Here is a 23,362-nt window from a genome sequence, read left to right on the forward strand (position 1 = left end):
TATTTTTTTTAATGCAAATTCTCTCGGCCTTTCACAAATCTACCTGTACAATGGTAAGTCTGTTGTGCTACAGGTGCTTCATATAAAATCTTCCTACTTTGCCAAGAATAAACCAAACAGTGCAATCCAAACCTTCTACACATCCTTTGTTTTTGGATAGGTCTGATATTTTGCAGCTCTCAGTGCCTGAAGCCATTGGTAACCCTACAGGACATCTTCCATGAGGAAATGCAAGGAGCATTATTTCACTGCTTCATAAGAAACAAATGCTACAAGTGCTAAATATACAAATCAAACTAAATTGCTTCCTAAAGCACCACAGAGTGAATAGAGAGATGGTGTATGTACAATGCCACGCTCCTCTTGGCCAGGAATTTGCAAATGTCACAGTTAGGGATTTGGTTCCTGCTTGTGTTTATCTGTGGAGGTCATTGCCATAGCACCCTTTATAGTTTCCTGGGTTTAACCCTCTATGATCTGGAAATAAGTGGAAATACTTGTGTAAAAAGATGGTGTTTTGACTAATGGAATTTTTGCAGTGCAGAATTTAGTGTAGCTTCCAATGCTTTACAGGCATAGTAATGCCTAAAGGGAGGCCATACAAGAAAGCTGAGAAGGAACTTCTTGCAAGGGAATGTAGTGAAAGGACAAGGGGTAATAGCTTTAATCTGAAAGAGTTTAGGTTTAGATTAGGTATCGGGAAGAATTTTTTTTCTGTGAGCATGGTGAGGCACTGGCACAGATTGCCCAGAGAAGTTGTGGATTCCCCATCCCTGGAAGTGTTCAAAGTCAGGCTGAATGGGAATCTGAGCAACTTCGTCTCGTGGGAAGTGTCCCTGTCCATGGCAGGGGGGGTGGTACCAGATGATCTTTATGGTCCTTTTCAACTCAGTCCATTCTATGAAAACCTTATTTCCTATTTTCTGTCTTTTTGATGACTCTTAAAAATATTCTTCTTCCAATACAGGAAGATTACAGGGAGATGTCTTTAGTGGTGACTGACACAGCATTCTTTTTCTCTCCGTCACACTTAGATCAGATGTCAGTACAGCTCTCCACTGTTAACTGGGGAGTTGCAAAATCAAAACTATAACCAGAGCAAGCAGATGCTGGTCGCCTGGTTTTGTTTTAACACTATGAAGTTAAAGTAATTACTTTTGAATATCTCTCCATTTGTATGAGTAGAAGTGCACCCCAGAGAATTCAAATAGAAAGATCATTGCTGTGCCAACCTTTGAAGTTTTTTGATTGATTGCAAGAAAAAGCATAAATGTTACTAATTCAGTGAAAGCTAATCTCATATCTTCTATGTGAACACGCCTATTACTAAACACAATATAAACTTGTACAGGCTGATCATTCTACTCAGAAAATAATATATTTGTGTTGTAGCTGTTAATTTCCAACATCAAGTTCTCCGTGCCCTTTTTGTGATTATAAAGGCCTTATGTGGGGGGTAAAAAAAATTTTAATGAAACACAGTTATGTTCCATTTTATTAGTGTAGTAACCCAGTGATGAGGAATAACAAGGACTAATTTCGTCTACCTGTTTGTGTACATGTAATGCTGAGGGGATTTTCAGACTTCTTGTACTGTGGGACAATTGGCCAGAAATTACAGTTCTTTGACGTGCTTGTTTTTTTAAGCTGATTTACAAAATCCCAGTGCTGGACAGTTTTGAAATAACATAGTTTGCTATAAATTTTATTTTTTTAATGAAACACCACAACGATTGTGCTAGAGTTGTGACAGTTGAGGTGAGAACATGGTTTGAAATAAAACTTGGAATGAATTGGTCTTTTAATTACTTCTGTATTTAGATTTTACATTACTTTGTTGTTGGACTTGCTTTGAAATGGGAACTGCAGATATTTCTCAAAATTACTCTAAACTAAATTTTCGCCTCGTAATCTTTCTGTATATGACAGTTCAAAATGTTGCAACACTTCCTGAAGTGGTAAGCAGTGATTATTATTTGTTTTAACAAGGAGCTGACTGATAAGTGAGAATTTAGTAACTTCTCTTCACTAACATAAGCAGGACCTGAAACAGAATAAGGCCCCAGGTTTTTTTATCTTGTAAACCTTTGGGTACTGTGTGTACATAGTGAATTTTGTTACTGCTGTTAGTGTAGCAAATGTGTATGGTCTGTATGCTGCTACTGAATGAAGGATGAGTGGGATGTTTCATAAAAAAAGAGATTTCAGTTTATGGATGAATAGGGACATTGTTGGAGAGGATGTATTAAAAAGAGCTTATTCTGGGAAACAATGAAAATTCCTTGGAAAAACAAAATGAATAACTGAAAAAACTTTGAGACAGGGATTAAGGAACAAACTCCTTCATTGTCACATTAAGGTACACACCTCTGTTTCAAAGTAGTGTCTGTTTCAGTGAGCATAACTAAAGAAACATCTTTAGTACTAAAAATGGAATGAAATACCATTTACTCTTAAATTATTTTGTAAATTTTAGTCATGGATAATAGGAACAAAACCTTAAATAGTTTTTTCTTTTCCACCTGTAACAGTGGGAGCCCGTAACAAAAAAGTTTATTTTCCCTCTGTGTGTGTCTGCATGCAGTCAGTCTGTACACTGTACATGCATAACACTTTGCTTTCTTGTGTTGCAGGCGTGTTGAGGGGCTTGCATCCCTTCACAAACTATGCTGTAACCCTAACTGCTTGCACTTTGGCTGGCTGTACTGAGAGCTTGCATGCATTGAACATCTCCACTCCACAAGAAGGTAAAGTAATTTCAAAGGTCTTGACTTCCACATTTCAGTCATGAATAATAAAACAGGAGAAGAGCTAAACGCTGCAAAGCCATTTGCTGGAAAACCCCAACCTAATTTGATGACAAAGTGCATTGCCAGACCATAATTGCTCCATTTTTTGGGGGGTGCGAAAATGAATCAAACTCCATACCCTTTAATGACATGCATCTTTAATAGCTGTAATGCAGATTAATGGGCTTTTTAATTGCTGTTACATTGTTCATGCAAGAGCCTTGTCATTAATATGAAGCATCTGAAAGATTAATGAAAGCTTCCTCATTTTACTATGGCTCAGAAGTAAATCTAGAGACAGTCTGACTAAAAAGAATTGATTGTATGGCACAGTATGAAATTGAGAATCAAACGGTTGATTTCCATGGTTTCTTTTAACCACTAAACACCAGCAATAGGCAACTATTATTTCAGTGTGATGAAACTGCCAAATGCCAATTGAGTTATTTATTAATTACTGTTCAGATTTTCCATTTTTTTTCCACTAAACACTTTTACATGTTGTTGTGCTCCAACTTAAAGGTTGTGAGTGTAAATTAATGCTTCCTATGTTTACATTCAGAACTAGGGCACAAAGAAAGAAAAAATGCATTCAGTTCTGACTTTAGAGTCTAGGCTGATGTGTAATGCACATCAATTACCAGAAAAAATGTCCCAAAAATATCAGTGACATATCTAACTTCATTCTCAATTAAGCATAAAGTTCTCATCTCCTGGTTCTGTCGTCCTAAGGCCATATTAATCCAGTTAAAACAATCTGTTACTTCAAATCTACACCAGTAGAATAATGAAGACTTTGACATGTATTTATTGGACAGTAGTTAATCTTCCATAATGCCAAGTAGTTTTCAAAATTCCCTCCCTCCCACCGTTCTTTGTTTTATCTTCTCATGTAAACTAGGTTGTAATACAGTACCAATAAAGACAATAAAATTTTAGCATGAAGTCATGTAGTTGTAGCCATAATAATTAAAAGGATGCTGAAGTGTTTAACTGCTGCCAAACCAGGTTGTTGTGCAAGGTGTTGTCTCAACGAGGACAGTGCTGAAGATTGCAGTCTAACATTGCTAGAGCAGAGTTTTGGTGTGACCATCTTAGTAACTGCCAGCAGCACCAATCAAATCAAAATCCATTTACTGCCTCTTGGATGTTCAAGATAACCTGGCTGAGATTGTCTGGTGGCATTCTCCATGAAAGGGTGCAGCCTCTGACAGCCAAATAGTTAATGGACCCTGTGATATAAACTTGAAACATATTTCAGTATTTGAGTATTTCTTTCTGCTGTGACATAGTAATTAAAAATAATTTATGTCCTATCTTCTCAACCTAGTGAATAAAGCAGAAATCCTTACCTGTCATAACAGAATGGTTTAGGAAAGAGTAGATTTTTTTTTTTCCTTTTTTTTTTTTTTTTTTTCCCCCAGAGATTGAATAAAGCTGTGGGGAACATGTGTTTTATCCCTCAGAAGAATTGAACAAAAAACCAATGTGTGGAATTTCAATTTTTGGATGCTCGTGTTGCATGCTCTTAGAAACAATAAATTGGTGATAGAGAAGACAGACACCATATCACACCCTCCAGCTACCCCTGTTTCCCTGTTGAAACATTCATTACTTTATATTGTTTTCACATTGCCAGGCGCTGCTAGTTATTGTTTTAAATTGCTAGCACAGAGCTTGTAAATTACAAGATATTTCTCCCAGACTGAGGCCTTAGCTCTGCTCCCCTTGCAATATTCACCGGGATTCCTTGTGCTTCTAATGTATAACTCATTGGAACAGTGAAAGAACTCTACTCTTAAATTATTATCCATTGCCAACTTCCAGTATATTATATACATAAAATCTACATTAAACAAACATTACTAAGTGTATTGAATTATGAAAAGTTTGAAATAAGGGATAGTGCCTAAGAACACATCGCCTGCATTGGTGATTATAATGATCACTTTGTAGTTAGGAATAAAAACCATGAAAGAAGAGAAAGTAATTTGCATTAAAAAAAGGGCTGCACTAAAATCCTGTACCTCTCACTTTGATCAGTGTTACCAAGTTGGAAAGATAAATTATAGAAACATAATCTCCTAAAAGCAAGGACTATATTGCTGTCTTTTACAGAAGTTTCTGTTTGGCTAGAAATCCTCACATAATACAGGAGATGTCTCAAAATACTGTTATGTTGCAGATATAAAATCTTATCTGAAATTTCATCTTTACCAAAAATCATTCTGGTAGTAATTTCTCATTGAAATTTTTTATTTGTGGAAAGACAATATAGTATAACTTTATACATTTTTTCACCAGCCCCTGAAGATGTGCAATCACCCACAGCAATATCCTTTCCCACATTCCTGATGATGAGTTGGAGTCCACCCAAAACACCAAATGGTATTATTACACAATATACTTTATATATGAATGGGATACCAATTTACTCTGGAAGTGGAACTAAGTATGTTGTAAAAGGTGAGTTCCTTGCTAGGTAGCATGTCAGATGTGTATCTCATGGTTGTAATGAACAATTGTATGATTGACCTCTTCTAATTTCAGAAGAAATAAAAATAATTCTAAACTTGGCTGGATACACTTTGAACCCTGATGGGTTTAATATTTTAAAGCATCTTACTCTTTGTTGAGACTTATAGGAATTAACACCACCATGGATGGTATAGCTAAATCTTGTGCCTCTCTCACAGGATCTGACTCATCTTTTTAATGGTTTTATAACATTTTGATCTCATAACATCCAGCTCTCAAAGCAAGTAAACTGCAATCTGTTAAAGAAATAATGTACAGGTTTAATAGTTTTTCTTACTGCCTTCCTTAAATATTCTTAATTAGAGAGATACCACGCTGCTTACCTAAATAGCCTCTGTTTAATTCATTTATTAAAAGTATAAACCAATCATCTGTTTTCTTCTGATTATAGTTGTGCCAATAGCCAAATATATCAGTACTCTTGAACTATTACATGGAAGTTAAGTGCCTGTTACTTGGCAATACAGTGAAGGATGGTAATCTGACTTTGTATTTTAATGTAATTGGTGTGATTTAATGAATTATCCGAATTACTAGTTCAGACATTATAGAAGCAACAACAAAAATAATAATTAAAAAACCCAAGCCAAACACCAGTAACAACAAAACAAACAAACAACAACAACAACAAAAAAACACAAACAACCAAAAAACCCCAAAAGAAAACATGGAGCTAGAAGTGTCTTGTGACAGCATAAGCACTATTGTGGACCCATCAGAATTTGTATATCTTGGTAGGTACAAGTGAAAATAAAGCATTTCATATTGGACAACTCAGGGAGGGGAAAGGGTACCAAGGCCCTACTTTCTTTTTAATGTAAGGCCTTAAAATTCAAAGCCATTTCTGCATCTTGAGTCAGTGTAAAACATATTTAAAAATTCATACAGTTCAAATTTCTTTGCCTTGCACAGGCCATAAGGTACTGGTGTGGTGGGTCAGTTTTGACACTGAAAAATGAATCCAGTTAGAGAACCTCCTGAAGGCTGTTGATGATCACTATAATAAATAGAGCACACTTTAAGTCAAACTTTTTCATTCTGTATTCAAAGGTAATGGATTTTTCGTAACCATAGTAACCTTAGTGCATTTCTGGATAAATACATGAGGTATATACATTCTGGTTTTATTTTTGAATATAAACTACCACATTATGTATTACTAATAATATGAAAAATAGGATATAGGTTAGCATAATGACAGCTCAAACTACTGTGCATTTTTCTTCTGCAAAAAATAAATATTTATCAAAAGTGTAGGTTCAATTAATTTTTCCCCATCTCCCCAATTTTCTGGTATTCTTGCAGTGCCATTTATCTTTTTTTTTTGCAAGATTTCCATTAATCTCTCATTGCCATATCATAGCACTGTTCTTAAAAATTTTGAAGTACAAATAGTACAAATAGCTTCCAGTATTGCTAAAATCATTACTGAAATTTCATCATAGGTCCATCATTTTACCCAAATGTTCATCTGCAACCTTGTTATAAATGGGCAAGTGATATAAAACATTTGAGGAAATGTTCACCATAATATTGGTTGGTTGGTTTAGATTCATGTCTGCTTGCAGTCTGAATTATAGGCAAAATGAATGCTTATTGATAGAAATTATGTTCAAGTAACTTTTGTAATTCTTCTTTGAATATATAGAAAAGCATAAGGTTTCTCCCCTTAAATCTTCTTGAGTGATATGACAGAATACATTCAGCTGAGATATGCAGAAGAATTCTCATCTGGTTCGTAAGTTTCCTAGAGAAGCTCTTGTTACTTTTATGTGGAAATTATTTATTCCTATTTTAATAGAAATCTTTATATTTTTGGTCCTATTGAGCATTTCATGGCTTTGATTTCAATTAACTTTTAGGCAGACGTGGATCTAAAGAAAATAGCAAATCCTAACTTATTCAAAAGAGAAGGCTGGTGGATCAGATCATGTTACTATAAACTGTACAACATAAGACCCCCTCTTTTCTAGGCGATGTGGAGATCAGCCTGTTTACTTTGGATCCATTTTATGTGGCTGCCAGTTTCTCCCTCTGCCTGAGGGACAAGTGGCAATGTGAGCCAGCAGGCTGGGATTTGGGTCACTAGAAATCCCAGTTCTTGTGAATTGGGCTTATTCAAGATCTTGCTTAGATCTGCATATATCTTTAATTTGACCTGATTTTGCTTCCTTTCAGAGCCAAAGAATTTCCACTTTGTAGGCTAGATTTAAAAGAGGTATAACATGATCTTCTTTTTTTTTTTTTTTTTTTTTTCTTTTAAATTTCCTAGGGCTACAGTTTTATGGTAAAAAGTTGGAGCTTTTGGTTTCGGAGTATTATGCTGTACATGTTCTGACTTTTTCCATATAATTGTCCTTTTATTTTCAGCATTTATGGTAGTGATGTTGGTGCCTTATTGCCACAACATAATATATTGTTGATCCTAAACAGAGAGACAAAGTTCATTGTATCTGACGTCTGCTTCCTATTTACTCACCAAAATAATTTTCCTGATTTAGGAACTATATGACTTAATTCCTGGCCCGTAGTCTATACCAGAAAGTCATAGATTCTTTCTGTGTTTTTGAACTGCTGTATCTATCAAAATGTGATGTTTTTCTAAACCTTTATTTTCAAGAAGACATAAATTCTGTTTAAAAATTAGTACTTCACTGACTTTCATTTCAGATCATGGAAATTGCAATCAGTTTAGGCTAATCAATCCATAACTTGAGGAGGGATATGTTTTTTCAACACCATAATGGCAAATATATTGTTAGTTTAATTTCTGATCTTGACAGTTGTTGAGGGATTGAAATACTCATTGATTTTCATGGAAATTCAAGTGTTTGTTTCCTCTAGGGGTTGAGCTGTAATTAAAAAAGAAACCCTTTAAAAGCACATATGGCAAATGTACACTTTACCACATTGAAAAAGGAGACTCATTAGGCATCCATCATCCATTAGTGCCTTTAAATATTTCCCCCATATTGACAAATTCGGTTTCTGTGTTGTGAGTAATAAAACACTGAAATGAAGCCAGCCCCTCTACCGCAACACCTGTATTAACTGTCTGCCTGTGATTTTTCTGCCTCCCACCTTCAGGCATTTTCTTTATGTGGTGTATGTTCTACTTCCTCAGGCAGTCTGGGTTGTATTTCACCATCCTATATTCCAGTGAAAGCCTAGTCTCTCCAAGGGATGGGGCCAGAGGAAATAGTTACAGATCGTGGATGGAACTTACGCTGTGTGAATCCATGCTCCTGTGTTTATGCTTTCAGTTGCTCTGTGTGTGAGTGCAGAAGCTGCTGTGACCAGTACCATGATCTGCAGCTCAGGAGAGTAGTTGCAATAGGGTTCTGCTCCCCAGACCTTCAGACCTTACTGTTCTGCAGATGACTAGCAGCCATGAGGAGTCGGACAATTTCCTACAGTTATCTTCAGAGCTCATGACATACCAATCTTAAAAAGGCATTTGATTTTAGGAACATTTGAGCTGATTTTCTGTGGAAACAGGAGAATATTCTTCTCATCCAAACACTTACAGACAAAACTTAAGTTTCTTCTTTGAAACTTGTACAATTCTTAATGTAATTATTTTAAGGATATTTTAAATTTTTTGCAAGGTATTCCTTCTTGTCTTCTCTTTTGTTTAAATTAGTCTCAGAATTTTTCTACCTGTCTTAGATGAAAGGGGCAACAGGGTGGGTTTTATCCTGAAAAGTGCTTTACAGCGGTGGGCTGAGCTGGTGGTGCCAATAACACCAGCAGAAGGGTAACCTAATAAATGCAGAATGTTATAGCATGAGCAGAAATGATCAAAAGTGACCAAAATGTCCAGGGTTTTTTTGAGGGGAACCTTATTGATGTGAAGAAACTTTAGAAAAAAGTTAGAGCAAAATACTCCTGTATTCTTAGAAGCTGAGCATTTGATGGACTGAGAAATGGTGTTTGTTGTCTAACATGTGCAAAGGGAAATTACTTTGTGGATACATTACAAAACAAAACAAGACAAAAAAGTATGAATCTATCTTTGCTCTGAGCTTAGCACTGAGGATGTATGTCTGCATTTTCTGCAGCACTAGGTATTCGACAATGTTAACAAATTGTGTTCATATAATTTTCCTAGCAGAATCTAATGGTTCTCGTCATGAATCTTTAAAAGGAAGATATTATTAAGACTCATCTGTATGAAACTTATTTTTCTCTGCCAACCTGAAAGAAGTGTTTCCAGTTTTTCAGGAGATTGTGTCAGCTATGTTACAAGGGCAGACCCTCAACAGAGTTAAACAAGTATAGTGTTATCCTAAATTGCGTGTCCAAGAGTTTATGAAAAAAATGTGACAGAGTACTTTCTACCAGGTTTATGGACAAAATATTAAGGAGAGCCTTGGAAAAGGTGAGAAAGAGCTGTCTTCACTTTTTTTTTTTTTTTTTTTTTTTCCTTCTAAGAGCATGAACTAAGCTTTAGCTTACTCAAATTGTTATTTGACCTGAGTGTGGAAAGGCTGATCCTGCAAAACCAGGTTAGAATGGGAGCCTTGTTTTTCTGTGAAGAAGGACAGATGTTTGACATCTGTTCAATCAGGGCTTAACATATCTGAACTTGAAAAATGGGAGAATCCCAAATTAGTACCTGTATTTTTTATGTAGCTCTAAACCAGTAGGGATTACAGTAGACATCATGCACAACCATGTGCAATGACCACATTTTTCGTAAAAACTGGCAAAGTTTTTGGTCCTTTATACCTCATGAATACTACTGCTTGTTTTAAATGAGATGATAAGAAAAGCAGAATCCATCATAATATCAGTATTGCACTGATTTCAAAGTTAAACAATTTGAGCAAGAAAATCCACAGAATTATATATAGAAGATAATTGCAATAAGATTTATCACTGCAAGAGGCTGAACTACAGAGAAGAAAACCCTTATTATCAACTGTTTAAGGTGTTGTTCTTGTGGTTACTTTTCACAGTTTTCAGTTACAGCCATGTTTAAGAACAATTTCTAACCCTAAGGATTTGCCTTCATTTGTTTTAGGTCATGCTCAAAGATGACAAGCAGCTTTTGCCTTAAAGGACAAACAATAGAAAAATTCTGTAGTCCTCTGGTATGAAATTACTCCCCATCTTCCAGGTGACAGTGAAATACTTCGAAATACCAAATGTATTCAGTCTGTTTTTTCACCACAGGTTTTGGAAAGAGTTGTTTGCTATCAAATACAATGTTAGTGGTGGATTTATAGATATTATAACCCTGGATGTCACAATTCCTCTTTTCTTTTTTTGTGAAACAGAGACTTTAACACCATGGTGAGCAATAGAACTTAGTTTTTGCTTCTTTGCAGTTAGAATTGGTTATCTGAAACGTCTTGCGCACAACCCAATGAGACATGGCCCAGTGTCTCACCCTTACTTTAGGTTCTTGCACAACTGTGCAACAGTGCCAGGCCGACGTCTTACATTTGGTTCAGCAACGTATCCAGCTGGTAAGTCACACAGGATGGCTTATGAAGGATGCTTGCTGCTCCAGGCTTTATTCTGGCCCTGGCATGCATTTAAGTGAACATCTGGAGGTGCACCTGGCACTAGAGGGCAGGGTACACCAGCCTTACCGAAGCTGCCTTCCCCTAAAAGTTCTAGGCGCGTAGGAAGGCACATTTGATACACCTGAAGCGGCAACACTGACATTGCCGGTGACCGGTGCTGTCGTAATTAATTCCACAGACCCAGAATGCAGATTCAGCAGGCACAAAACCAAAGGGCAAATGGGCTGTCTGAGCCTGGCGTTCCGGTATTTCAAATTCAGACAGAAAGATCTGGTGCACTCGTTGGACTTAATAATACACATCTGGGGAATTTAGAGGGGAGGGGGGCAAGGGAAGGGTAAAAGCATTATGTTTATTTGTAGCAGCTCTGTTGTAACATTTTCTATTGCAGTGCATTAGTGCAGTGTTAAATAAAATCTGCTTATTTAAAATCCTTTTAAATAGTGTTTAAATATTTCCTGCTGATACAATCTGCTAAAGTAGTTATCCTTGCTGCAGATTTCGGTTAACCTTGTCGCAGATATTAAGCCTGAAGCTACACAGACTTTTAGGGACCTTGATTATAGAGCAAAACCTAATGGTGTCATTATAAAACCACAGCTGGACAAGCTTCTGGAGTCCTTGTCCTTTGATCAGATTTGGGTAACACAGCAAGCCAGGAGAGAACTCACGCTACCCCTGCTGGAATTGCTGAGCTCTCAGGTTACTTGAGTACTTTCTAAAAATTAAAATGCAATGCAAATTATAAAATGAGAGTGATTGGGACCTTCCAATCTTCTGTATGTACTGAAGTGAACTGGAGCAAAATAGCTTCTCCAGAGCTAATAGCTCTGGAGTACAGGGAGAGTATTTTTTTCTATCGTTTCCCTTCTGGCACATAAAAATTATTTTGGCTATGGGCTCTTTTTTCTAAACAAAGAGAAGAAAAGCATTGATTTCATGGCTTGTCTAAATTCCATAAGAAATAAAACCCCTAAAAACCGTGAAATTTATTTTGTCCTGTGATTTTACTTCAAATATTTGTCAGAATTAGACATATGTAAGCTTTTTGTTCTGTGTTTTCTTCTTCAATATCTAGGTTGATAAGCAGCTTAAAGATGTTGAGATTTCTTCAGAAGACAGTGTCTTCTGATAAGGACACATTTAAATCAAGAGTTAATTGAGTTTAGTTTGTAAAATGGGAATTTACAGCTTTACAGCCTTTTTTTTTTTTTTTTTTTTTTTTTTTTTTTTTTTTTTTTTTTTTTTTTTTAATCTGTCAGCAGAGCTTATTTCTTATTGTCCACATATAATTGCCTTGTAGGTGTTCTGCTGTGGCATGTGGATTTGTAGGTCTTCTCCAAGATACCATCTTTGCAGTTAGATAGCAAATTCCTATTTTGCTGCTTTCTCAGATCAGGTTGTTGTAATGTTGTGTGTATCTCTCTTGGGTAAACTGGCCAAATCTTGTCTGCTTTGCTCTTGCGTTTTTTCTGAAGAGATAATCTATTTCTCCGTATTTTGTCTTTCATCAGTGAGAGCTTCACATCAGGTGTCATAGTTTGTCACAGATGTGAGCTGTTTTGTCGTGGTGACCATGCTTTGTTACTATGCATAATGAGAACTCTAAGATTTGAAGAATTAGGATATGCTTTCTTGGCTGTTTTGTGCATAGCCTGAAGCACTTTTTGTAGGATCTTACTTTCATCAGTATGCATGGTAATTGTGGTTTGCCTGAAGCTGGTAAGACAAAATGGTGGCTTCTGTTCAGGTTTTAATTTTTCTGATAAGATGGACCCATAAGCTCATTGTTTAAAACAAATTTTCATCCTGTCAGAGTTTCATTAAGTGCTTTAGAAAACATCTTAAACTGTGCAAAGTTTTATGTTGAGCTTATAAATAATATATTTATAGATCAAGAATAATCTCCCCTTTTCGAAAAGATTTTTTTGTTTTGTTTTGCTGGGATCATTCTGAGATCCTTGGTAAATTATTTGTGCTTAGTTTCAAGTAATGCTGAACTCAGGTAAATAAAGGTATGACACCTCTTGCACAGAGGGACTAAGCCCAAACCTGCTGCTTCTGCTTGAACCTTTACGTATCCATCTATAAGGACACACCTCACTGAGCCATAACCTAATAGGCTTGGATGGAGTGGGGCAGCTTCCTTGATATTTCCAGCTGCATAATGAAACTTCTCTCTGAGCTTTTCCTTATGCCCTGGAAAAGACACTGCTGATAGTTCTCCTTATTAATTTAGGAACATTTGGCCTCCTAAACTGCTAAACAGATGAAGAATATTTAATTTGAAATAGATCTTTTATTCAATGCTACTGCATTACAAAATGTGTTGGTTTGTCATCTGCGATAGTTTGACAGAGCAGTACATGTGTTCTTCTTTGACTAGTGCTAGACACCCTTCTCTCTATACCTGGTATATCCTAACTTTCCTTTAACATTAGTGGAATATTGATAAATTATGACAACGTACTGGCAAATAACACCACAGCAGAACTTCTAGAGGCTTGCCAACTGGGTTTCCCCTTTCTCTTGGTTTTACTAAATCCATGACCATGAGGATGTCGAATCATTTACCATTATTGAAATATTTTCAGCACTGTATTTATGGAAAAAAACAACAAGCTCTAAGGAGACAAATTTATGGAAAGGGAAATTTTTGGTTTTCGCACGTGTTTCAGACTCATAGTTCCAATAGTATGAGAAGCTTTCTTAGAATTTCCATTGCTAAAATACTTCACCTATTAATGTAAGTCCAGACTTGTCTGAGTACTTTCCATCTTGCACAAGTCTTGTCTTGTGTGTGAAGAATACAAGACAGTGCGTTATCAGGCCATAAAATAGTTGGATATAAGTTTAATTTCAAAACTATTTGGTGGTTTGTACAATTGGACTATTCATGTGTTTTCAAAATTTGTTTCTCTATCCTCTTAAGTTATATGGAAACAAATGAAAGGAATGGACCTTGTCCCAAAAACCATGGGAGGTGTTCTAGGATACTTCCTTTCCTGTTATCATTGCCAAAAATCTAGCTTAGGCTTCTACACCGATTGCTTAAATTGTTTACATAAAGCTTAATAGCCTTTTTTACTCATTGTGGTTTTTTTTGAACTCCATTGTGTTTTTCACTAGTCTTCCATGGAATATGTCTTTTTATGATGATTTATTTCTGATTGAAGCATTTTACGTAGATTTTAGTTGGAATCTGAAAGCTGCTTGGGATTTTCCTCTTTGTCTTTCTTTCATTTCAATGGTTTTTATTGTATAAATAGAGTGACACATTAAAGTGGTGTGTTACCAGGAAATTAACTACTGGGGAAAAAAATTCAAGTGAACATAAAGCTAAACATGTAAGAAGAACATCAGATTGGTGTGCTTAAAGTAAAGCTTAGACTCATGGTCTTAGGATGGATAAAAAGGTGGATGATAAACATTGTTATTTCTTTCTTTGTTGTCTGTTGTCTGTTTTTTGTGGGTTGGTTTGTTTGTTTGGGTTTTTTTTTTTTTTTTTTTTTTGGTTTTTTTTTTTTTTTTTTTAATGTCTGGGTATGTTTATGGCTACATAAGGTTGTTCAGAGGTGACCAGAGAATCTGGTTTATTAGGAGATTCTGGATCCTCACATTTCACCTATCCAGGATCATTGGCTAGACAGGAGTTCACACAAAGGATGCATATGTGACCTTTTCAGACTATTTGAGGACAAATGCCGAAAATTAAGGAAATTTTCAGTACTGGGAAGTTACCCATGTTGATGCATACTGTCAAAAGCTTCCTCTTGAAAGCTGAATTTCATATTAGCTTCATCTTTGGAGGTATTTATGATCACTTAATTTTAATAGTGCTAGTAGTTTTTGTTCTGATCAAGGAACAAAAAGCGAATCCAATTGACAAGAAATTTTAAATATTCTCATAAGCTGGCATGCTAGCCTTTTCACCAGCTCAAGGATAAGTTAGATTAAACATTTCAACTAAAGTGTTTTGAATGTTTTGAAGTATTTCTCGTGGGATTTAATATCATTGTTGCAATGTCATATAACAATTTTTAAGCTGTTAAATTGTACTGGGAATTAAAATACAGATGAAATTTAAGTATTTCTCCTATATTTACGGGCAGAAAAAAAGAGCAGAGAAAGCTTGTCAAGTAAAACTAAAAATAAAGTGAAATACACTGAATAGATTAAAAGATTAATAAATAAGAAATGTTACTATAAAAAAGAGGTACAAGTCTTGGTTTAAATATGAAAAGAAGTTGCGTGTCAGAGATCAAGACAAAACAAACAAATGGTAAATAGAGCTAGAAAATAATTTAAAATATTTGCATGCAGGACAAAGGAAAAATCCAGGTAGATAAATAGGCTAAGTTCAGAACAGCTGAGAGAAATTACAAAGAAACTTCTTCACCAAAGAGCCTGTCCCTAGTGATGCTTCTTTGGGAGGTACCTGAATCAAAATTGTGGTGTCGCAGCCAGAGAACCACAAAACAGTAAAGCATCTAGACTGAAGTAGATCCTTGTTTCTACACCTTATCATCAGGTAACAGGGTTTTTGGAGGTAGAGCTACTGTGGAGAAAAGCCACAGTTTTGGCAAAATCAGTGACCATCCTGTGCTATCATAAAAACTGTGGTCACAACGGGTACTTTCAGGCTTCAGCAGAGAAGCTGAGGATGTGAATCAGCATGGAGATTACTCTATTCCTCCAGGAGGTCCAACAAGAGGAGCAGTATGTCATGTTAACTGTCAATCATAGAATGGCCTAAGTAGGAAGGGACCTTTAAAATCATCTTGTTCCAACCCCCTGCCATGGACAGAGACGCCTTCCACTAGACCTGGATGCTGAGAGCCCCATTCCACCTGGCCTTGAACTCTCCCAGGGAGGGAGCAGCCACAGCTTCTCTGAGCAACCTGTTCCAGTGCCTCACCACCCTCAGAATAAAGAACTTCCTCCTAAAAATCTAAACTAAACTGATTGTCCTCCAGTTTGAATCCATTCCCCCTTGTCACTACGTGCTCTCTGTCTTTCTTGTGGGGTCCCTTCGGGTATGGGAAGGCTGCAATTATATCACTCCAAAGCCTTCTCTTTTCAGGCTGAGCAATCTCAATTCTCTTAGCCTTTCCTAATAGATGAGGTGTTCCATTCCACATATCAGGTTGGTGGTCCTGCTTCAGACTTGCTCCAAGAGACAGTGCTTGGGAAGCATAGGAAAGTTTCAGTTGCAAGTCCTGTGTTCTCTTACTTGTGCCGCTGAGTTTCACAAGAAAACTCATGAAGATGGTACCAATAATACCAATAACTTAACGTGGGCATATACCCAACAATGACTGCTAACATAGTGTCAGTTGCTCTCCTGCAAGAAAGAAGTAATGATTATAAGACCTAAACAACTTGTCTTGAAAAGAAAATTAAAATTGTGAGACAGCGTGACTAAACAATGTACTGTGTTCCACACAGACATGACTGGAGCAAGGAGAGGGGTGGGGTGAAATACAAAAGCCTCTTAAGGGTTTGCCACTTGTGAATTATGCATCTCACTCTCACTAGTAGGCGTAAATGCATAATTCTAATCTGTTCTTATTACTTATTTATAGCACACAGTAGAATGTAAATTCTATGCCTCCTTTGTAGAGGCTTAACATGCTGGTTAAGGTATGCAGATATTTCAAGGAGCCTACATAGACAACTTTCTGGCCATAACAGTGTTGCCAGTTAAAAAGCATAAACTTCAAACAATAAATTTAGCTAGCTCTTCTCTCCTGTTTACAGGAGGAACACAGACATGATGTAAGAAATAAGGTATAGGATCAACAGATAATAAGAACATTCATCTTGAAATAAACTACTCTGCATTATTATTATTTATGATAGTTACTGTTGTTAATAAAGTACATGTGGGACAGAGGAAAAGCCTGCAACAACCACTGAATTTATGAGACTGGGGACAGATGCAAGCTCTTCCTTTTATATTGCTGGCACTGATCGATTTGTATTTTTCCCCAATGATGGTTTATGCCATTATAACTGTTTTGTGGCTCCTTACTATTGACTTATGGTTGTAAAGCACTTCACAAATGAGAACAAGCTTCTGGACATTATATCCTAATCTGCACACCCTATAGATATGCCACAATACAGAGCAGCTGAGTACACCACCTGTGATCTGTGCACCCACAAACATGATTTATTCTGGTATTCCCAGTTTAATGCATCACATCAGATTGTGGCAGTTATGCTATCTGATGGCATTACTGACACTACATGCCATAACTGGGTAGTGCAACATGTCAAGTTGAAAAAACTTGGGGCTTTTCATTTTTTTTCCCCCTTTGTTTTCATGTGTGTGTTTTAAAAGTAAATATGAAATGAAACAAAACAGAAACCCAAAACAACAACAAAAAAAGGAATCCAAATAATTTTGCCCAACCACGTGTTGACCATATTAATGACTCCACAGCTTGGGCTACTTGTTCTGCTAAGGAGAGAGAAGAGCAGGTAGAAATACAGTATGTTTTACTGTACTGCTTATTTTGTGGTCAGCGGAAAACTAGCTCAGCATTTGTAGTCCTGCTACAGATTTAACTCACTATAAATTCTCTTGTTTAGGAGGAATGCTCAGAAGCTGAGTCCTCCCACTATCCTTGTTCCAGCACTACAGTAATGTTTTGGCAAACTCCTTTATCCTCTGTCTATAATTCAGGAATACGGAGCTGTTCCTATTCTGGTCCTAGGAAGGTGATAATATCTCTTCTACAGGAACTCCTAAATCACATGATTCCTTGCCTGGATGGTGAGAGTTGTTCTCTAATCATCTCACAAGCCTGGGATTATACAAAATGGTGAAAAAAGTTACTCACCATGGATTTAAAATGTAGATATTGCTAAATAAACCTCACAACCTGTAAGTCATTAATTTAATCCAGCTGTAGTTGATGGCAGTTCAAAGAGCCCTTGTAACTTTATTGTTTAGGTTCTAATTTCTAATGTTAAATGTGCTCTCTCAAGCTTCTGCTTGTTTGATGGATTTGCTTTTGTTGACTAAGACAATTGTTTTGGCATTAAAATAGTATTTTGTAATTTAGAATGCATATTAAATTCTATTGAAAAAATACAAGTAAAACTGTCTAATTTTTCTCAAAATATTTCTTTTGGAAATTATTTTCTTTGATCTCATCCCTCTTTTTCTTTGCTTGCCAGAAAAAAATTATGTAAAATTAAATACAGCATTAAAGAGTTCTAAGTTGTCTCAGATACAATGAGAGAAATTTTGCAGGAATGTACAGATTTGCAAATTATAGTGATGCTTACATAAATAATTTTAAAAACATTATATTGATACCTAATGTTTCTCCCCTCAAGTTTGATTTACGAAACTAACGCAGAATAATATTTTCAGCAGTAGTAGATGTGCCATGATTTTAGGTGGGGTGAGTGTCTCTGAAAATTCCACTTTCCGAATTTATTGCATGTCCTTTTTCCATCCCTTTCTCCCCCATCCCCCTCTATTATTGAAAGGGAATTTTTGGGAACAGAGCATCCTAATTGCTTTTCTATGTAGCACTTACTGTCTTATACCCCTCTATGGTGTGTCTTCTTTGTTCCTTCTCTCAGGCTGTTTTTTTGTAGCCTCTCGTCCTAAGAAAGTGTTTGTAAGTCTTGCTCTGTCACTGCTGTTTTCCAGACAGACTTTATTTCTGCACTATGTAATATATGCTGCTCCAGAGGAGACTGCACTATTGATTTATATAAAATGGATAGTAATAGTTGCTGTTGCTTACCATATATTCATATATAACCATGTCTCACTTGCTGCAGCGGCACGTTTGTATGTGCTCTTCCATGGGTTGTAAAAGTGGCAGCCCGGCACTTCTCTTCAAACAATTACCGCAGCAACAAATGTTAGGTAGATCTAAATTTTGTTTCTCCCACTGCAGCAAGATTGGAATTACTTGGGAATACAGGATGTACTTCTGCTGGTGAGCCAAAAGGTTCTTGGTCATACTAATATGAATCCAGAGCAGTTCCATTTTTATAGACGCAGGTATCTGAGATTCACATTTGCAATGTATTTTCCTACTGCAAATATATTTTCCAGTTGTGAATATAAAGCTGAAGTAATACAGAAGTAAAATAGTCAAACCATGCTCTTTTCCTTTTTCACTTTTTGGGTTAAGCATAGACTGAGACATTATGGTTCTTATGATGTATACTAACAACTCGTCTCTGTTTAAGCTGGAATAAGAAATATAGTGAATGGATTGGAAGCATTAATGAATGGGAATGTTCATTTAAATCTTAAAATCTCCATTCCACATGATGTGTAAAGAAATGAAGAAGAGGGGCATCAAATTAAGATAGTGTTATTGACCACAATTACTTCTCGTACCTGGTAAAAATTAATGTGCTTCGTCTTCTTTCTGCTTTCTCCCCCTCTGACCTTCAAACTCACTTTATTTGTCCAGCTTTTATAATTGGAGTAAACTAGGGAGACAGTGAATAGTTTTAATTCTAGTCAGCTAAGAAGTAACTTGGAAATTTGGTAGGTTCATTTGATGCTGAATGTTTGCACTAACTGACTGGCTCTGTGTCATCTTGGCAGCGAGAGAAGCTTTTGAAAAACCTTCCAAAATGCCTCCATATTTTTCTGATGGTGAGTTATGCTGATGGGTCAGAGGAAAGCATGTCAGGGATATTATGGGAAGGAGAGTTCCTCGGAGCACTGTGATTCTTCTGTGGTCAGTGACATGATGTGTCTTTAGAGTCATGCAAGCAATTTAGGTGGAAGTGCTGAAGTCTGAAGAGAAGTTTAAATGTTCTTCTCTAATGTGTCTCTTCTGCTTTTTCTGAACCATGGGGTGTGGGGCACTCCACATGATTTGAGTTTTCTTCAACTGAGTACCTTTGGGATTTCTAGCTAGTCTTTCCTAACTTGAGAGTAAAAACAGCCTGGAAAGTGTTTCTATAATAGCTATCTCAGGGATGTGGCTTTGAAATAAAAGGCTGGAATCCTTGCACTCCAGCTTCTACAATGAGATAGGAATAATAGGCATAGGAATAATGTGTAAATAAAAAAAATGTGTATGTATCTAAGAAAGGTTAAAACTAAAATAGTTTTACTAAAATAAACAGGAACAATAAACCCCATTAATCAGAAATGGATGTTTATGTGCCCTTGGGAATTGGTCAGGATGAAACAAAAACTTTTGAGGAATGAGTTTTGGCTCAAAGAAGTACAAGACTTTGGGACAATAAATGGCAGAAAGTTTTACAATGCCACAATTAAGGGTGTAAGAGAATAACCAAGAGACACTGTTACTAAATGTGAAGGCAAATAAACTTGATATTCTTTGCTAAAACATAATTATCTTTAAAAACCTTAATGTATTTTGGAGCTGTCCCTTTTCCAAAAGTGAAACCATTTTCAGGCATGTAAAATCTTTAGTAATTTCTTGAAATCATTGCAAACTGAAATGATGAAAGATCCTTTTCTTTCAAATTTATGCCAAAGTGTTTTTCTTCTTGAATATAACTCTTTTACACAGTCCAATACATAATTGTTATGTTTTCATGCTCCCATATGTTAAGTGGTTTTGTGCTATGCTCTTTAATTCCTAAGATGGGACCTGGAAGTTCCCTGAATTCTTCTGAAGTGCATAAGTCTCAAAAGGAATGAGGATTTCAGAGAATCGTAGAATAGCCTGGGTTGGAAGGGACCTGCTTTGGACAGGGTCACCCTCTCACTAGACCAGGTTGCTTAGAGCTCTGTCCAGCCTGGCCTTTGAGAACTTCAGGAGTGGGGTACCCACAGTTTCTCTGGGCAACCAGTTCCAGTGTCGCCATCATCACAGTAAAGAATTTTTTCCTTTATAAGTCATTTGGAAAACCAGAAATATTTACTGCTGAACAAATAGTTTATAAAACACATCAGCATTTGTTGGCCAGCTGGAAGCCAAGTTATTTTGTCCATGTGCCATTATGTCAAAGTCTTTGCTGTTGTTCTTAGAGCAGAAAAATAGCTTATTGTGCTTTCTGAAAATAGTTACTTGTGATTCTGGGTTTATTCGTCGCTCTGTATTACTTGCGCTTGTTTTTAATGGCTTCACAAAATTATTTAAATTTTGTCACTCTGCAACTTTACAGAATCACATAAGCATTCTTAGTTATTAACTAATATGTTAGAATTTGCTACTATCTTGGAAGATAGATGTTTTCTTCAATTAAAGGGCCAGTTGCAAGAATGGAAGGCCATCCATTGCTAATTTACACAATTAGGTACATGAGCACTTTGTCTTGATTGAGTTGTCTGAAGTACTTAAGGGATGTTATTTGTGACACCTTGTTTTTTCTGAAATATTTTCAAGGGAGTGATGAGTGTAGTGGGGGGTTTGCAAATCTATGAAATGATGCAGCATTAGTATAATACCCTTCCAGAGAAAGTTGTACATTAGTGATGGCTCTTTGAGAGTCAATATAACTAAGTGATTGGCACTTTATAAATAAAGAAAGCAGAATATACTGTACTAAAAGTTGAATGTGAGTTGTTGCTTGCTTTCAGGAAATGGTGGAAGACAGAGAAGTACTAATGGTGTCTGATGGAGCAAGCCTGATAATGTGATCTTGGCACTTAGCCTATGAATTAGGTGTTTAGGATTTTTTGGTGGTGTACAGGAATCAGAAGGGGACATGGTTGTATTTGGTGGTGCAGATTTAGGTCCCAAGGAGTTTATCTTCTAATTAAATATTAAGTTACTATGAGTTAACATAATAGATTGTAAGAAAGAAGATGAGAAGGTGAGTAATGAGCTGAAGTGTTCATATAATGTACCTAAATAAACTACGTGGTGATTGGAATTCTTCGGAAGTTCTTCAATTTCAAACTCTCTCAGCAGGTTTTTCTTGTTATGCTGCTAACAATCCCTTGCTACAAAGTTGCTGAATCATTTTCTTATGAATATAGCAATGGGATAACTATTGTCTCAATTATTTTCCTGAGAAACGATGTGGGATTCCTTGCCCGAGCCATGTGAACGCTTACCAAGACAGGATGTAACCATTTCTCGTCCTTACAGTTGCTGCCTGAAACCAGGGAGAGTGGAAATAGGGAGGAAGAGGGGAACAAGAAGGGTGTGTGGCTCTCTATCAGTAAATCTGAATATAAAATACAAGTTTTACAGATAAATGAAAATATTTTAGCTATTACTACTGCGTTATTTTTGAACTGGGATGTATTCTGACAACTAAATGGGAAAGCTCATGTTTTGTTAAGTCTAATTTTGGTTGGGGGTTTTTTTTGCTGTTTTTATTTGTTTGGTTGGTTGGGTTTTTTTACTGTACTAATTATGGTTTTGTACTTTTTTTAGTAACATCTCTCAAATTCCATGCTAAAAGTGGCACTGTAGTGTTGCATATTATCTTTCAATGACTACCCATTAAATTTGATCAAAGCAAGTGAGTGTTCTTATTGACCATGCAAACAGGGTCATTCTTTATTCTTTCTGTCTCATGCATTGATTGTGCTCTCAGGACTTATGCAGGTGGTTATTAGAAACTGGAGGGATACCAGCCACTGTAACTGGCTTGGGAAGTTCCAAACACCCCACATATCTAATAAATGTAGTGGTATGCAAATATCTATTCTATTGATAGCCACTACAGTGCACAATTCTCTTGCTTATGTGTGAGTTAGAAAATGATTTAGTCTGTTTGTGTTGCCTCTGAGGTCAAAAAGATGAAAAGGCAGGTTGATCCTTCCTCTCCCTCTGCTCTACCTTTTTCCTTCAGGGAAAGTAAGTAATGGGTTTAAAACAGATATGTGGGATTGTATTTTAGTTTTCTTCCTTTATTCTGTTTTTTTGGCATGAAAAATGCAGAATTATTTTTCTGTCTACCTTCAACTTTAATGCGATGACTTGAAGGAATCCTGTACCCTCAGAAAGGATCTTTGTCTTCTCGTGCTTTTTGCTGTTCTGAGTCTAGAAATGAGAACAAGACCAAATCCTGAATTTAGGGTTTTTTTCATCAGTGAATTTCTATAATTTCTAGACTTTATATTGGTAAGAAATAAGTGTTTTCGCTAAATAGTTATTGGAATATTGAAATAGGAAACCTTTGATCATTAAATTAACTCAGGGAACTGGAATTGTGGAACAGAGTGGCATATAACCCGATCAAGAAAATTTTTGAGAAAAAAAAAGAGTTTTACTGTAGTAGTAAATTAAAAGTTTAAATAAAAATAAATCAGTAGTAAATGTAAAAGTAGTAATTATGTCCTTACTGTGTTTGTCTTATAGATTGAGATCAATGAAATTCATCTAGCAACAACATGAAATCAATTGTAAAATAACATGTAATTCACACCCTATATTGTAAATTATACTTTGTTTGACATTGGTCAGTGAGTTTTCCATGCACTGGGGTGCATTTTCTTGTAACACGTTTTCACATAATGCTTGTGGATCTGTCTCTAATGTGTTTGAGAGCGGTCTGTTTTTCATGTCCACAATTGCCTAC

At 36.2% G+C, this 23,362-nt stretch overlaps 1 protein-coding gene across 1 annotated transcript in view; it reads left to right on the plus strand.

Annotated features, from left to right (window-relative positions):
* The window catches only part of USH2A (usherin), a 391,984-nt gene that overhangs the window by 172,897 nt on the left and 195,725 nt on the right, over nucleotides 1-23,362 (plus strand). Inside the window, exons 31-32 of the mRNA XM_040059986.2 lie at nucleotides 2,634-2,747; nucleotides 5,094-5,255. Of these exons, the coding sequence (XP_039915920.1) occupies nucleotides 2,634-2,747; nucleotides 5,094-5,255 (276 nt within the window). The remainder of the gene's footprint in view (nucleotides 1-2,633; nucleotides 2,748-5,093; nucleotides 5,256-23,362) is intronic.

This window comes from Hirundo rustica, chromosome 3 (assembly GCF_015227805.2).
Source record: "Hirundo rustica isolate bHirRus1 chromosome 3, bHirRus1.pri.v3, whole genome shotgun sequence".
NCBI classification, from domain to species: domain Eukaryota; kingdom Metazoa; phylum Chordata; class Aves; order Passeriformes; family Hirundinidae; genus Hirundo; species Hirundo rustica.